Source organism: Loxodonta africana, chromosome 2 (assembly GCF_030014295.1).
Source record: "Loxodonta africana isolate mLoxAfr1 chromosome 2, mLoxAfr1.hap2, whole genome shotgun sequence".
Classification (NCBI taxonomy): Eukaryota; Metazoa; Chordata; class Mammalia; order Proboscidea; family Elephantidae; genus Loxodonta; species Loxodonta africana.
The window spans coordinates 219,072,277-219,088,071 of NC_087343.1; the positions used below are offsets into that span (position 1 = coordinate 219,072,277).

Sequence of the window (15,795 nt, forward strand, 5' to 3'; positions counted from 1 at the left end):
CAAATTCTGCAAATTTCTTAAGAGTTTCTGCTTTATTTTTCCCTGATATCCACAGGAGAAGCTGAAGGGAATATCTTAAGCAATCATTAACACACGGAAAGTTCTTCTACAATAAACGTGTTTCGCTGCACTCTGTCATACTGGAATAACTGAAGTGTAACTTGCAGTTTACATAAGAAAAATTAAGCATTTGGTGGCAGCTGCAAGATACCTGATAAATCTATTTACTTAATATTAATGAAAAGACAGATGTTGGTATTTCAGCTACGAAAAAACAAGGCAAAAAGACCCTTTCTAGCCATTTAAAAGTTACTCCAAAAAAAAAAAAATACAACTGAGTGAAAATAAAAACAGAAAAAATATTGTATGCACTTTTTAACAATGTTTTTGCATTCTACTGAAATGGAAACCTCTTTTTTTTTTTTCAGTTGGCACAAATTCAATTTGTACTGACAAAGCTTAAAATTTAATTTCTAATACAGTAAAGTTAGTAAATTCTGTGTTCTGATTATTCTAAGCAAAAAAAAAAAAAAAAAAGGCCAGAAGAGGGACAGGCGATGATGGAGTATGGACCCAATGCTGTTTTAAATACGCATTTTTACTGAGATCAACCACCAACGAAGCTCAAAACATTTAGTGATGTGTCTTATTCTTATTTTTAGACACTAGTACCCTTAGACGTATTTTTATTGGATCGTTTTATATCCTCTTTTTCCATTTGTACTTCTAGGTTCTGAAGTATCTTCTCCTGAAACATAAGTTTTTTCCCCCATTCTCTTATTATAAAACTAATTTCCCCTTTTATTTAGGTACAACTCTACCATTTGAAAGAAACCTTTGTGTTATAACTTAGAAGTTGTGAACAAATGCTTTAGTATGATCATTCTTTCCAAGGATTATATCAAGAGGTGATTAAATCAGTGATTTCCCCCAGAAGAAAAAAAGGGAAAAATGATCACCCTAGAAATTAGCTGAAAATGGAACAAATTTTTCCCCTTTATTCAGAAGTTACTGCACATTGTCAGCATACCTTATCTTAAATAAGTAGGATATGGGGGGTGGGAAGGCTTTTTAAACCTCACCTATCTTTTAAATGTATAAAATCTTTTAATATCCTTGGCAAAAAATGTTCTCTCAAAGGATGCAAAAATTAAACTTGAATACCTCAAAACCTTTTTCTTTTAAACAACAGAATAGTGAAATCATAGGACTTTGGACATACACAACCACAGTAGTCTTTTTTCTCATATTCACCATCAAGTTATTTCAAGTGCAGCGGAAAACTATATTACGTATTTCTAGATCAATTCACATTCAATTTGCCACCCTCTGTCTTTTTTCTCAAGAATACAAACTGATCCCAAACATGTTAAAGTACATCTGTGCATTAAATCCCTGCGCATTTTGCAGTAAGAGAAGTGAAACATGTTCTAGAGCTTAATGTAAACATTTTTAACTGTTAATTATTTATTAATTTCCCTTAAAGGTACTTAGGAGTGTGTGTGTCACATATTCAAAGTTGACCTTAGGAATAGCACCATGACCAAAAAAAACCCTTAAGAATGATTCCATAATCCCTCAGTTTTACTTCAGAAGTTGAGAACTTTCTATTGATAACCATGCTTTTAAAGTCACCAGGTACAATCTTTGCCTTTTTTTTTTTTTTTTTTTTACTATCCAAAATACTGCTTCGAAACACAAGGGTCTAACCACTTTGGACAAACTGAGAAATTACTAACTGGTTAACCAGCTAATCAATAACCAGTAAATTCAGTCCAAAGGTTGAGCACAGTTCTACTCATGGAGCCTAAACCATCAAAGCATGTTTCTACCAAAGAAATTATGTATTTATGAATGTGTCTCATTATTTATTTATGGATTTTTTTGGTACCTTTTTGTGGAAGATGGTAAACATGGAGTTATAACCCTGAGAACAGATATAAAACAGAGACGTTTAAGAAGAGTTTAAATAAATTAATGCAACTAACATCTATCAACAGTTTTAAAAATGAGGGAAGAAAGGGGGATCCCATGAACTCTCTCAGGTCAATTATCATGAATCAATCTGTCTACTACACACTCAGCACGAGCTTCAAGAAGAAGAGCATCAGAGTTGTGAAGCAGTGGCAGCTGTCTACACAACACAATGAGAGGTAGATATCCCCACCTATCTGAGTCGTACTGAACAGAAAGAGAAGGAACTTGCTACCAGGTCCAATGGAATCAATAATGAAAAAGTACAAACACTTAAAACATTCTGTAATACTGATACCAGAGTCTAATGCTTCTCCGTATCTGCCACTTCAAGGACACACAAGGGAAAGAAGTTAATTCTGTCTGAAACGAAATACAAATAGGGCCAAAAAATAACTTAAAGGTTGTGGTGCTGTAACATACCCCTCAGCTGCTAAATATGTAAACCATCTGAATCAAGTCCATCTTCAGGCACAGATAAGCTTGAAATGGCCACCTCCGCTGTCTGGAGTAACATAACCTATCAAGTAAAAATATATGGCTCGAAAATAAGAGTACTATGGTATTTGATGATCTAACGAAGTTTCACTTTTTAAATGGATTCCAAAATTATTTTTCCACCAAATTTGATGGTTTTTCTTAGATTTAGACTAGAAGTCATTAATAATGACACACTTAGTTGCCCTAAGAGAAAAGAATCCTTGGGAATCACTTGGCAGGAATAAGCTAAAACAGAGACAGAGAATGGCATTTAACTATTTTCCTATGTTAATGAGATCTGCAATTGCACTCTTAACAAAACTCTACAATTTCAATACAGAGGGGGAAATCTACATATAACTTAAACACTCTTTTGCCCTGCACACTCTACTATTTAAAAAAAAACAAAGAACAAAAACACTTATCCTAAGTCTAAGGCACACAAACTCCTCTACTTCACAGAATAAGACTATGGACGAGCAAAATGAAGATAAATTAAATCGCATTTTGTTAGTGCACAATTTTAAAGAAAATGCTACAACTATGCTCTGGCCTTTTAGAGGTTTAAAAAATACGCTCAAACATTTAAAAAATAATTTACCAGCACTTCATAAATTCAAGTTTATAAAATAAAAGTGATCACGTTTTCCTTAAGAAAGAAGGAAAAGACAGACAGAAAGACTAAACAGCACTTGGGAAGAAAACTGGAAACCATTTCAATAAAAATGACCAAACCTGGTATAATGTATTCTACTAAAGAAGCCAGAAAAGTTTAACCAGGAAAGGGAGAAAAAAAAGTGGTAGGTACCTTGCCTACTAATCATGGTTATGCCTCCCATGATTATAATGTCAGTATGTATATAATATCAAAAATCTGTAAACATAGGTCATATGAAATTGTTATACTACTGTAAGACGGGGGATTAGGAACTACCACCTCTTGACAAATTAAAAAAATAATAACTGCATGACACCTGCGACTGTGAAAGTAATGCTCGTTGGTTTTGATAACCAGAATGTCTAGTGTTTACCAGATTTCAAACTCTTGCTATATGTAGTCAAATACTGTCAAAAGTAGATCTGCCCCCAAAATGAAGCATATTTTGGCACCTGTGCTGAATGCTGCTACAAAAGCAAGCAAGTGCAAATAAAATAACAGTCATGATTTTGTCACATTCATAACTTTTCATAGAAAAATATAAATATATTCCCTGAATTGTAGGACAAAAAAATAATTTCAACAACCAGCTTTCACCATAAATCCCAGTTCATTTTCTATGTAAATGAACGGGTTTTCCCTCAAGGTCATAAGGTGCAATCATCTAACACATTTTCTAAGCTTCTATCATCATCCCCATCATGGTATCTCACAGTCCTTCTACCCTGATTTCTCGTTTTTATTTTTGAACGTCGAAGAACTCTTTTAGATTTTGCACAGTCCAAATCCTCCCAGTCATTGTCATCCACATTTAACCTAGGTCGTTTGCTGTGTCGTTGTTGTCTCACAGTTTTAGATACGGTAGCTGTAAAAGTTTTACCTTTTCTAACTACTTTTGCTTTTCCTTTCGTTTTCCTTTTTTTGGTTATTTTATTATCACTACAGTCAATATCTGATTCAGTGACAGATCCCAAATCTGAATCAGATTTGGGACTAGTGTCAGGTTCAAACTTTGAACTCCCTGTTGTTTCAGAAATGTTCACATTTTCCAATTCAGAACGCCGTCGCTTCCTTTTAATTTCCATCTCTCCTGCATCCTGTGAATCACGAATCACTTTCGTCTTGCTGAAGGGAGCCTTCCCATAGGTCCGGAGTCTTCTGCCATTCCACCTGCGTAGGCCATAGTTCAGTTCCTCTTCAAAGTTATTCTCTGCAGGAGCTTTCTGCAGCAAAGTTGACCCAGAAGGAAATTTTCTACCAATCTTACCCCTTGGAATATGGCTTTTTGAATCGTCTTCCGAAGACTCAATCAAAGAATTTTTTGTTTTAGAAGATGCAACATTTGTTTTATGACTACTGATACGCCTGTTCTTGTGTTGTGAATTTACAGTACTTTCAGAGTCCGAGTCTCCATGGAAAGACCGACTGACACTTTTTGTACTACCTTCTGAGTCAGCTTCTGGTGGCTTACCTTCATAGGCATGCTGTTCATTTGGCACTTCACAGTGTACATCTCCCTCAGAATCACTCAACATTTTCTTAGCTGTGGTGCAGGCCGAATGGAGGGATTTTTTCCTTCCATTTTTATTTCTAGGGCACATATTTCCTAAGTTGACATCTTCTACATCACTCATTAGCTTGATCTTATTGGCAGCTGAAGCTGCACATCTTCGGGGAATCCTTAGGAGACTCGTTTTAACTTTTAATGATTTCTTAACCACCTTTGAATTGCTGTCTGATTCACTGGAACAGACCCTTTTCCTGGAAACTCTGTGGCTGTGTCCACTGTCTCGTGATGTAGAATCTAAAAATTAAGAGTATTCTTTTAATGTTTAATAAAAGAATAACAAGTCTAAAACAATGAAATTATATTGAATGAAGTTTAATAGCTACTAGAACCACCTGTAAGGTCTGACAGGTTCAATACGTTAAACAATTAAAGTACAGAATTCTGATTAGCCTGGAGGGGGATGGGAGTGAACGGGCAGAGCCATGTCTCTTAATACTTTACAGCAGTGACTTTTTCCACCTCTCTACCATTCACGAGTTCTACATATTCCCACCAGGGACATCCTATGCCCTTCTATCAGCATACACAAAGTACTTCACACTAAAATATGACTTTACTAACATGACTACCACTGTTTACCACTGCACTAGGGCATGTGCACTGATCACTTATTTTCAGCCTCCCTGAATCTTTTCCTAATTCCACAAGTTCCAATCACACCAACTATCTTAGCTTTATCTTCCTTAGTATTTATCATTTCCCATTTACCAGGAGTACAACCCTAATTCAGCCAAGTTATTTCATCTCTCTGTGCTTCAGAGTGATCATCTGTAAAAATGGGCGATGATAATAAAGTACCTACCCCTCATTAAAAGGTTACAGAGATTAAACTGGTTAATAATATAAAGTATTTAGAAACAGTGCCTGACTCATAGGACAGATCAATATTGTCGTTAGCTGCAATTATTATTATGATTTACCACATTCCTGTCAACCAGTCCTATCCCTATGTCTTTCCTCTTCTCAAGTTGTCACAACCATGGTTTACAGACTTGCCTCTGCTTTCTCAAACCCATAGCCCTCCCCATCATCAATACAAGAAGCTAAATATTTAATGAAAATAGTTGTGAAGGCCAAGATTGCCAGTGAGGTAAATAAAATTAAGTATACTCAAGGACACTTACGCATGCACACAGAAACATAAGAGATGCAAGGAAAAGGCTAACGTGGGGTGGGAGAGAAAAACAGCTAGCAAAGAGTAGGGGAAAAAACAACATATGCTATAGGGAATTAGAATCAGTGAACCGAAGATAAATATTTTTAATTACCTCTCATAAAACTGTTTAATTTTCCTTTTGTTTTGTCATCATCTGAATCCAAATCCGTTTCAGATGCATGCTCTGAGGAAAACTGGGACCCAGCAACAGACTCAGATTTCAAATTCCCTGAAATTAGATTAGTTTTCATTTTGTGACATCTTCTATCTTCTCTACCATCATCTTCAGATTCAAAGTTCTCTGAATCACTCAAAATCTTTGCTTTTTTAAAGGAAGTAGCATTCTTGCGACACATATTATATTTTCTACTCTCACGTTTCCCTGGTTCAAAATCTTTTTCCTCCTCTTCCTCCGAGCCATCATCTGCCTTCAGTTTCTGCCCAGAGGTTGATGGGCAAGCAGTTCTTTCATGTCCATTATCTGAATCATGGCTTTTAGAGTCCTCCTCGGAAGACTCTATTTTAAGAAATTTTGCTTTAGAAGTTGTTGGAGTATGGGACTTACAACCATTAGCATGCCAATTTTTGCGAGCAACTCTCAAATCACTTTCTGACTCTGAATCTCCATTTTCAGATTCACGGATAGTCTTCCGGGCAACGTGAGATGTGGACACTGGTGATGGCTGATGCTGATTTTTTAACTCTTCTTCTATATCTGACTTTAAGCTCTGATCATCTTCAGAATTATGTAATAACTTTTTTTTAGCTGCAGCAGAAGCATCACGGTGAGGCAGCTTGCGGCCAGAGCACACACTTTCGGAGCTAGAATTCTCTTCTACATCACTCATTAACTTTATTTTATTGGCAGCCACAGCAGCACACTTTCGCAGGACTTTACGGTTATTTCTAGCTCTGGCTTTTAAAATTTCACCAGTCTGCAATGAGTTATCATCAGAGTCACTTAAACAGACTCTCTTTCGAGTGGCTTTTCTGCCACATCCATTTTCTAAAGAGACAGGACCTAGAAGGAACAAAAGGATTAGGAAGGTCTTCGTCAATTCAACATTTTTAATGCCTCCATTATTTTTAGCATTGTTGTTCCTTATTTTTTAATGCCAAAATCAATTTCTTTTCTAAACCTAAAAAGCCTAACCTCATTGCCGCCTAGTCCACTCCAACTCGTAACAACCCTACAGGACAGAGTACAACTGCCCCATGGGTTTCCAAGAAGCGGCTGTTGGATTCAAACTGCCAACCTTCTGGTTAGCAGCCAAACGCTTAACCACTATGGCACCAGGGCTCCAAAAAGTCTAAAGAATATTTAACTGTACATAGATGTATTATCCATTTAATGTTTAGCTTTTAGATTACCTTAATATACATTCCTCCAAAATACCACTGAGTCTCTTACCAGTTTTTCTTTGAGCAGCTCTAGTTCTGGTTACCCTGAGGCTGCTGCTCCTGGACACCCCACTACGTAAGGACAGTTCACGAGGTCTTGAACTGTCTTTACTTTCCTCTGAACTATCTGAAGCTGAAGATGAAGAAGAGGTAGCTGAAGAATCTTCCATTTCACTTTCTAAAAGAAATACAAAGCATTAATACTTAATTACATATATTCTTATACCTTACACATATAAGTAGTTATTTCCATAACAACGTACTAAAAACAGAGTCTTAAAATATACAGAGGGAGTATACTTTTAAAACTTTGGTATAATAAGGTATATAATCAGCATTCCAAATCGATTCTGTGCTCTTATTTCTCAAAAATATACTAATTCTGGACTGAATTCAGAAAATAGCTTATTATATATTTTAAAAACAATCTTCCCTTTAAAAAATTAGTTAGCCCCACTATCCACTTCCTTATGTCAGACAGACATTTTCAGTAGAAAAGGCACAACTATTTAAAGTTCAGTAGAAATACTTTTAGGTCTCTCTCTAGTAACATATCGCCCTTCAGCTCGAGAAAAGTATTTCTATGTGCTCCATAAAAAGAATTAGAAAAATGGAGGTAAAAAAATAATTCAAATAATACAGGTCCGTTCCCCAGTATCCCACTTAATGAGTGCACGCGCCAGCGCAAACACAAGATAGCAAAACCACATTTCCCACTGCTTCATTCAGATGCAGTTTATACATGCCTCTCATAGAATGGAATTTTCAACCAAAATGACTAGAAATGCACTTAAGACAAAATTTTCCTCCATAAAATCCCACTGTGTGTTACAGAAGTGGCTGTGTAAGAAAGGTATCAGAGACCAAATTGTTTCTTCTTTTCAAACGGCTCTCCTGTCTGCCCTTTTTCACTGCTCCCAATCTATTCCACCTCCAGTACCTTAACTCCCTGTTTCCAGACTCTTCCCCTTCCCTGCATCACTGTCAAACTGGTTGAACTTCCCGAAACAGAATTCATTACATGACTCCCTTACTCAACAATAAAGTAATCCAAACACAGTTGCAAGGCCTCCCTGTCTAAAAAGTGGCTACATTCTATCTGCTCAATTCTGTTATTTATATCATTCCCAAAACGTACTATTTACTCTGGGCAGTCTTTTCATATGCACGAAATACATCTTTCTTTCCTTCAATGCTTTTTCCTCATATTGCTTAGAAAGTGTGCCCTCTCTGTTCAACTCCTATCCATACTTTAATTTCCATTTTCGATTATCCCAGATTATACTGATTGCATATATTATCCAGACATAGGCAACTGCATTTTATGCTATAAATGCATTTCTTTTTAAGACACAGTGTAATTCAAACTTTGCACGTATCAGCTTGGTTGTTAGAGCTTCTCCACAGCATTTTATCACAGCTAACTTCATTCCAAAATTATATTTAGGGATGTATTTTTCCATACTATCAATACCACTTAGTGAAATAATCAGAAAAGCCTTAAATTTTAAGAGTAAATATCACACTATCATCACAAGTCACCAGAATCACTCAGAGCACTACTGAAGTACATAAACACAATAGCCCTGTTCCAACAGTGCTAACCAGAGCAGCTATTTAACGACTACCCCTGCCAAATGGCAATAGTATACAGTTTAAAATTAACTAGGCCACCAGTTTTGAACTCATATGACTAACACTTTTATTTTTTAATTTAAAGGCATAAAAAAATATCAAATTTTGCACAAAGTGTGATGAATATATCACATTATTTAAAATTTGGATGATTCAAATTTGCATAAATGTAGCTGCACCATTTGCCAAAATCATGGTATTCACCATACACATTCTAATTGTTCCATGTTTATTACTTTTTTCCCACTTTCTTGAGTCCCAAGGACATGTTTCTTTTTTTTTTTTCCCCTCTAAGTCCCTAGTAACTAGTAGTGTTCACTTCTTACCAGATAACGTAGAACCAGTATTTAGTGTTACAGGTCTACTTCTTCTCATTCTTTCCACTGATCCCTCCGAATCTGAAGAGTCACCAGAAGTGATACCTGAAGATATACTAACACTTGTCTTCTGGCTCGCAGAATAACCTGCCCTACCTGAGGTAGACTGGGTAGGAGAACCTACCAACTCAGGAATTACTTTTCTCTGAGATTTCGCCCGACTCTGCTTGACATTTCTGGACAAAGAAAAAAACAAAGGAAACAATATTTAATAAACATAAAGATAACTGGTTCACAGGGAATGACTAAATCAAAGTGTATTATTTCTTAATGTGAGAATAATTTTATAATCAAGACATTAAATACTCATTATTTAACACCTTATTCTGGCATGGATTATTATTAATATTCACTTATTCTGAATTTGACATGGTCTTATTCAAATCTGGAATAGTGAATAAAATGATCCAAGTAACAGGGTTACAGAAAATCATATGGAATACCCTAGGTATTTGAATTTAATGTTAAAGTGAGACAACGTTTATGTGATACAGGCATTCATTCACAATATGAATCCAGGCCCCAATGGCGCACAATTTTCCTCTAGTCTCTTATTTATATGTTTCTAAAGACACTATTGAAGAAAAAAAGGCCTGGTGAACAACTGCCTTGGACATGTCATCAGGAGAGACCAAGCACTGACAGAGGACATCATGTTTGGTGAAGTACCATATTTTTACACAAATTCATGTGTTATACACTTTGGGGCCAACCACGCCTTTCCCTGCACCCTGGTATTTTCACTATGCTAATTTTCTTACAAACATGTTTTCCAAGAAAAATTAGCACAGCATGCTTACGAAAAGACCTTGCTGGGGGGGCGGGAGGGGCATGAGTGGCAAAAAAAATAATTTAAAAAAAAAAAAACACTTTTTTTTTTTGGGTAAAAATACAGTTGAGAGCCAGCAAGACCACTGATGAGATGGACTGGGCACAACAGCCACACAATGTACATGGACATACGGGCAATCGTGATGATGACACAGGGCCAGGCAATGTTCCCTTCCGTTGTACATAACATCACCACGAGTCAAAGTTGACTCAGTGGCAGCTATTTATCTACTTCCATCTAGACAGTATAAAAGTAAGAGAAACCAACAAAACCTAAGCAGAGAGGAAAGGCAAAACAAAGATCAGGGTGAACTAGTTTTTTCAAAGACCAGGCTCTTTACATTTAAGTGCCAGTTCATCACGTTGGCCTCCCACGGCTAATGGGGAAGACAGAAGGGCTTAAGGCAAGATTAGCTCTGGTTATAAGTTACAAATCTGGGAAATATTCATACAGAAACAAAGCTATTTTCCTTTCAAACAAAAAGAGAACCTATTATTAAGGGGTATCTAGACATTCAGGCTCAGAGATAACACAATTCTTTAAAGCTGTTACCCTCTATATTATGATAAAGAAAATTCATGCTTGTTACGCTGGGATTTTTAGCCACCAATACCAAGAAGGGGCAGACAAGTAAGTCCAAAAAGAAAAAGCTACATGTTTATACTTATCACAAGAACAGAAAAACCTAAACGAGAATTATAAAATAACTGGCCTTCACACTTCAAAAATGTCACTCAAGATGACAAAGAAAATGATAAAGAACTATTCCAGATTAAAAGGGACCAAAGAGACATAACTAAAAAACACAATTCCTAATTCTAGATTGGATCTGGATTAGAAATTTTTTTTTTGCTTAAGAACATTATTGCATCAATTGTAGAAATATGAATGATGTGTGGTTAGAACGTGGATATCCTAGTTCTTAAAATATCCACACTAAGTATTTAGGGGTAAAGATGCATGATGTCAGCAAGGTACTTTCGAATGATTCGAAAGAAAAACCCAGATTCAATACAAAGAATGATACAGCGAGCGAATGTGGCAGAATGTGGACAATTAGTAAATCCAGGTGAAGAGCACACAAGAGTTCTAGCAAACTTTGCTGTAATTCTGAAATTATTTCAAAATGAAAAGCTTAAAAAAAAGAGCTTTTCTGGGGCAAAAAACCTGCACGATAATTTGTAGTATATGTATGTGAATTATTAGTTGCAACCTAAACAGAACTAAGCCACCTACCTAATGAGTATGTCTGTCTGGCCACCCAGCTAACTTATCTCAACGTGGCTCTAATTATTTTAAATATGAGGTAAGGGAAAGAATGAAGACATCAGCAATACCCTCTCCGCCAAAAAGCAAAAATAAACGATCAAAAATAATCTTTTCAGAACTCTGAAAATTAACCAAAAGCATATAACAAAATGAAAAGCATTTATTCAAGAAAAATTACTGAATCTAAGTAAGAATGGTGGAGTCTATGGCTTTTAACGTAGGGCTGGTCCCAGTGACACACCCTAATTTTGTGTCATACTAGCTGTGAGGACTCGCAGCCAGGAGTCTGACCTGATTTGAGAGCTCTACAGAAACCTGGTGGCGTAGTGGTTAAGTGCTACGGCTGCTAACCAAAGGGACTACAGTTCAAATCCACCAGGCATTCCTTGGAAACTCTATGGGGCAGTTCTACTCTGTCCTATAGGGTCGCTATGAGTCGGAATTGACTCGACGGCACTGGGTTTGGTTTGGTTTACAGAAACCTGCAAGGAGCCCTCCTGGCACAGTGGTTAAGAGCTCAGCTGTTAACCCAAAGGTGTGAACCCACCAGCCACTCCAGGGGAGAAAAATGTGGCAGTCTGCTTCCATAAAGATTACAACCTAGGAAACCCTATGGGACAGTTCTACTCTGTCCTACAAGGTCACTATGAGTCAGAATCGACTGGGCAGCAATAGATTTTTATAGAAACCTGTATTCTCAAAGGGGCTGAAAACTTTAACAATTGGTAGCTATCAGTTAAAGCCAATAGCACAGCAGTCTAAGACTGGGATACTAGTTGGGACAAACAAGAGATCAACCAAAATCTTAAAAGATGATACAGACCTAAGAGTCTTGGAAAAGCACGACCATATTACTGTTGATCTGGAAGGCTGCACACATATTCATTAAAGTCTAGAGAGAGTCGGAGTTATCTACTCATCGTTACCTGACCTTGAAACCCTGATGTTTTGCTTGGCAAAGCATAAGCAGAAAGTGAAAGCCAAGGCAAACTCATCAACAGCCTGAATTTGAATATGTGTCCCATACCACACACAGGCCTCTCAGAAAAGGTGGACGTCTTACAGGTGCAAAGTGTTTACAGAACTTCTGATCACTAAGCTATGCTGACCCAGAAAAAATGCCTCGGAAGCCAAGCTCGGTAACAAAAAAAAATAAACAGAACAAAAAAACAGTGGCTGCGTACTGAAGGGAAGACATACTCTACAGAATTAATCCAGGCATGACACTGAACAAATAAAAGAAGCAACAACTGTAACCACCCCTAGAGGAGTGGGATCAGGATCCAGAGTTAATACGTTACCAACAACAAAGCTGCATTATCATATTTACGATTTCCAGTTTTCAACAAAATTTACAAGACATACAAATAAACGGAAAGGGTGGCTGGCCCATACACGGAAAAAATGCAATCACTAGAAACTATCTAAGCAGACAGAAATGCTGGACTTAGAAAACAAAGACCGTTTAAATCAATTATTACACATAAATATGTTCAAAGAACTAAGGGAAACCATGTTTAAAGAATTAAAAGGAACCAAATGCAAATTCTAGAGCTGAAAATACAGTAACTGAAATAAATATTCGCTAATGGAGCCCAGGGAATCCTGCGGAGAAATGGTTAAGAGCTCAGCGGCTAACCAAAAGGTCGGCAATTCAAATCCACCAGCTGCTCCTTGGAAACCCCACAGGGCAGTTGTTCTCTGTCCTATAGTGTCACTATGAGTTGGAATCAACTTGACGGCAATAGGTATAAAGGAGCCCAACGACAGATTTGAACTGGAAGAAAGGATCAGTGAACTTGAAAATAGGTCAATAAAACATTGTCCAGTCTGAAGAACAAAAAAAAAAAAAAATGAGGGGGGTCTCAGAGACCTATACTGTACCATCAGTCATACCAACAAATATGTAACAGGAATCTCAAATGGTGAGGAGAAAGAGAAAAGAGCAGAAAAATATTTGAAGAAATAATGGCTGCAAATTTCAATCTGCATATTCACTAAAGTCAATAAACTCCAAGTAGGTAACTTCAAAGAAATCCACACCTAATCACATCACAGTCAGTTGAAAGATTAAGACAAAGAGAAAAATCTTAAAAGCAGCCAAGAGAAACACAACTCAATGTACACAAGGGAACTTCAATAAAATTAATAGCTGACTTCTCATCAGAAACAATGAAAGCCAAAAGATAGCAGAATGAAATAAAGTGCTGAAAGAAAAAAAGCACTGTCAACAAAAAAATCTATACCCACAAAGCAATTCTTCAAAAATGAAGGTGAACCCAGAAATAAATCCATTCGTCTATGGATAAGGGGATTTTCAACAATGCAGAAGAAACAGTCTCTTCAACAAATGATGAGGGCAAACAGGATATTTATTTGTAGAAAAATGAAACAGGATCCATACCTCACACCATAAACAAAAACCAACTCAAAACAGAACAAACCTAAATGTTAAACTTAAAAACTGTAAAGTTCCTGGAAGATAACACAAGGACAAAACTACGGAATCTAATTTTTTTTTTTTTTTAACAGATTATCAAACAGAACTACAAATGCATGAACATCCAAAGACAAATTAGATGACTGGGACTTCATAAAAATTAAATACTTATGCTCATCAAAAGACTATCAAGACAGTTAAAAGACAACCTACAGACTGCGAAAAAATCTTGAAGAATGACATATTCAATAAGGGTCTAATCTGTAAAATAAACAGAAAATTTCAACAACTAACCACATAAAAGCAAACAAGTCAATTAAAAAATGTGCCAAGGGCATGAACAGACACTTCATCAAGGAGGACATTCGACCAGCCAACAAACACATGAAAAGATGCATACACTCATTTGCCATTCCAAACCAAAAACCAAACCCAGTGCCATCGAGTCGATTCCAACTCATAGCGACCCTACAGGACAGAGTAGAACTGCTCCATAGAGTTTCCAAGGAGCGCCTGGTGGATTCGAAGTGCCAGCCCTCTGGTTAACAGCCGTAGCACTTAACCACTACGATTAGCCATTAGAGAGATGCCAATCGAAACTACAATGAGATACCATCTCAAAACCAAACCCGCTGCCATCAAGTCAATTCCAGCATTGGATTTATAAGCTTTGTGAAGATTATTAAAAATAGTGGAACTATGGGCAGAGCAACGGCCACAGGAAGTGACTTGCTTCCTCTGTTCAACTTCACTTATACTTACCCACCCTTAAAGAATAGGAATAATAAAAGAAGTGATGTTATGGAGTCAGAGTAGGTCACTGCTAGATCAAAACCAAAAAAAACCCACTGTCGTCCCGTCAATTCCAACTCATAGTAACCCTACAGGGTTTCCAGAAGCAGGCTGCCACAACTTTCTCCCGCAGAGCCACTGGTGGTTTCGAATCGCCGAAACTTCAGCTAGCAGTTGAGCACTGTAACTCCTGCACCACCAGGTCTCTTTGATACCATCTCACCCCTGCTAAAATGGCACTTATTATTAAAAAAAAAAGAGACAACAACAAATGCTGGTGAGGTTGTGAGGAGATCCGAACTCTTATACACTGCTGGTGGGATTGTAAAATGGTACAACCATTATGGAAAACAGTATGGCACTTCCTCAAGAAACTGCAAATAGAAATATTTTATGATCCGACAATCCTACTCCTACATGTATACCCTAAACCCAGTGCCACTGAGATCTCATAAGAAAGACACAAAAAGGCATGTGCATACACTTATGTTCACTGCAACCCTATTCACACCAAGCAAAAAGATGGAAACAACCTAAATGCCTATCAGCAGGTGAATGGACAAACAAAATGTGACACACACATACAATGGAATACCGCAGAGCCATAAAAAATAATGAGGGGTTCTCAAAACACATTGAACTGTAGATGAATCTGGAGGACATTATGCTGAGTGAATGAAGTTAATCACAAAGTACAAATATCGTTATGATCTCTTTAAGAAGACAAGAATACGTCTACATGCAGACAGCAATGTTCACTGGTGGTTACCAGGGATGGGTGGTGTGGGGAGAGGTGGAGTCACTCTCCAGACAGTAAACACTTGTTATTTTTGGTGATGGGAAAGACAGCACTGAATGTGGATGAAGTGTGTACAGCTCAACCAAAGTAAATGATGCCACTAAGAAATACACAGGAAAAAACAACGCTTTTGGTGAAGGTTAAGAGACACATAATTCTGCAACAACACCAAAAACAACTGGAAAAAAATGTGTGTGGTTACTAACGTATGTAAATATGCACATACGTGTATGGGTGTGTGTGTGTGTGTGTACGTATGTATGCACAGGGAGCCCTGGTGGTATAGTGGTTAAGAGCTCAGCTGCTAACCAAAAGGTCAGCAATTCGAGTCCACCAAACACTCTTTGGAAACCCTATAGGGCAGTTCTACTGCCCTTTAGGGTCTCTGTGAGTCAGAATTGACTTGACAGCA

At 37.2% G+C, this 15,795-nt stretch overlaps 1 protein-coding gene across 2 annotated transcripts in view; it reads right to left on the reverse strand.

Annotated features, from left to right (window-relative positions):
• Positions 1-384: 384 nt before the first annotated feature.
• The window catches only part of BRWD1 (bromodomain and WD repeat domain containing 1), a 125,279-nt gene continuing 109,868 nt past the window's right edge, over positions 385-15,795 (reverse strand). For both annotated transcript variants that reach the window (XM_064279460.1, XM_064279459.1), the window contains exons 38-41: positions 9,201-9,427; positions 7,250-7,417; positions 5,951-6,859; positions 385-4,916 (exon numbers count right to left, since the gene is read on the reverse strand). In XM_064279460.1, coding sequence (XP_064135530.1) covers positions 3,760-4,916; positions 5,951-6,859; positions 7,250-7,417; positions 9,201-9,427 — 2,461 coding nt within the window. In that variant the 3' untranslated portion in view covers positions 385-3,759. The remainder of the gene's footprint in view (positions 4,917-5,950; positions 6,860-7,249; positions 7,418-9,200; positions 9,428-15,795) is intronic.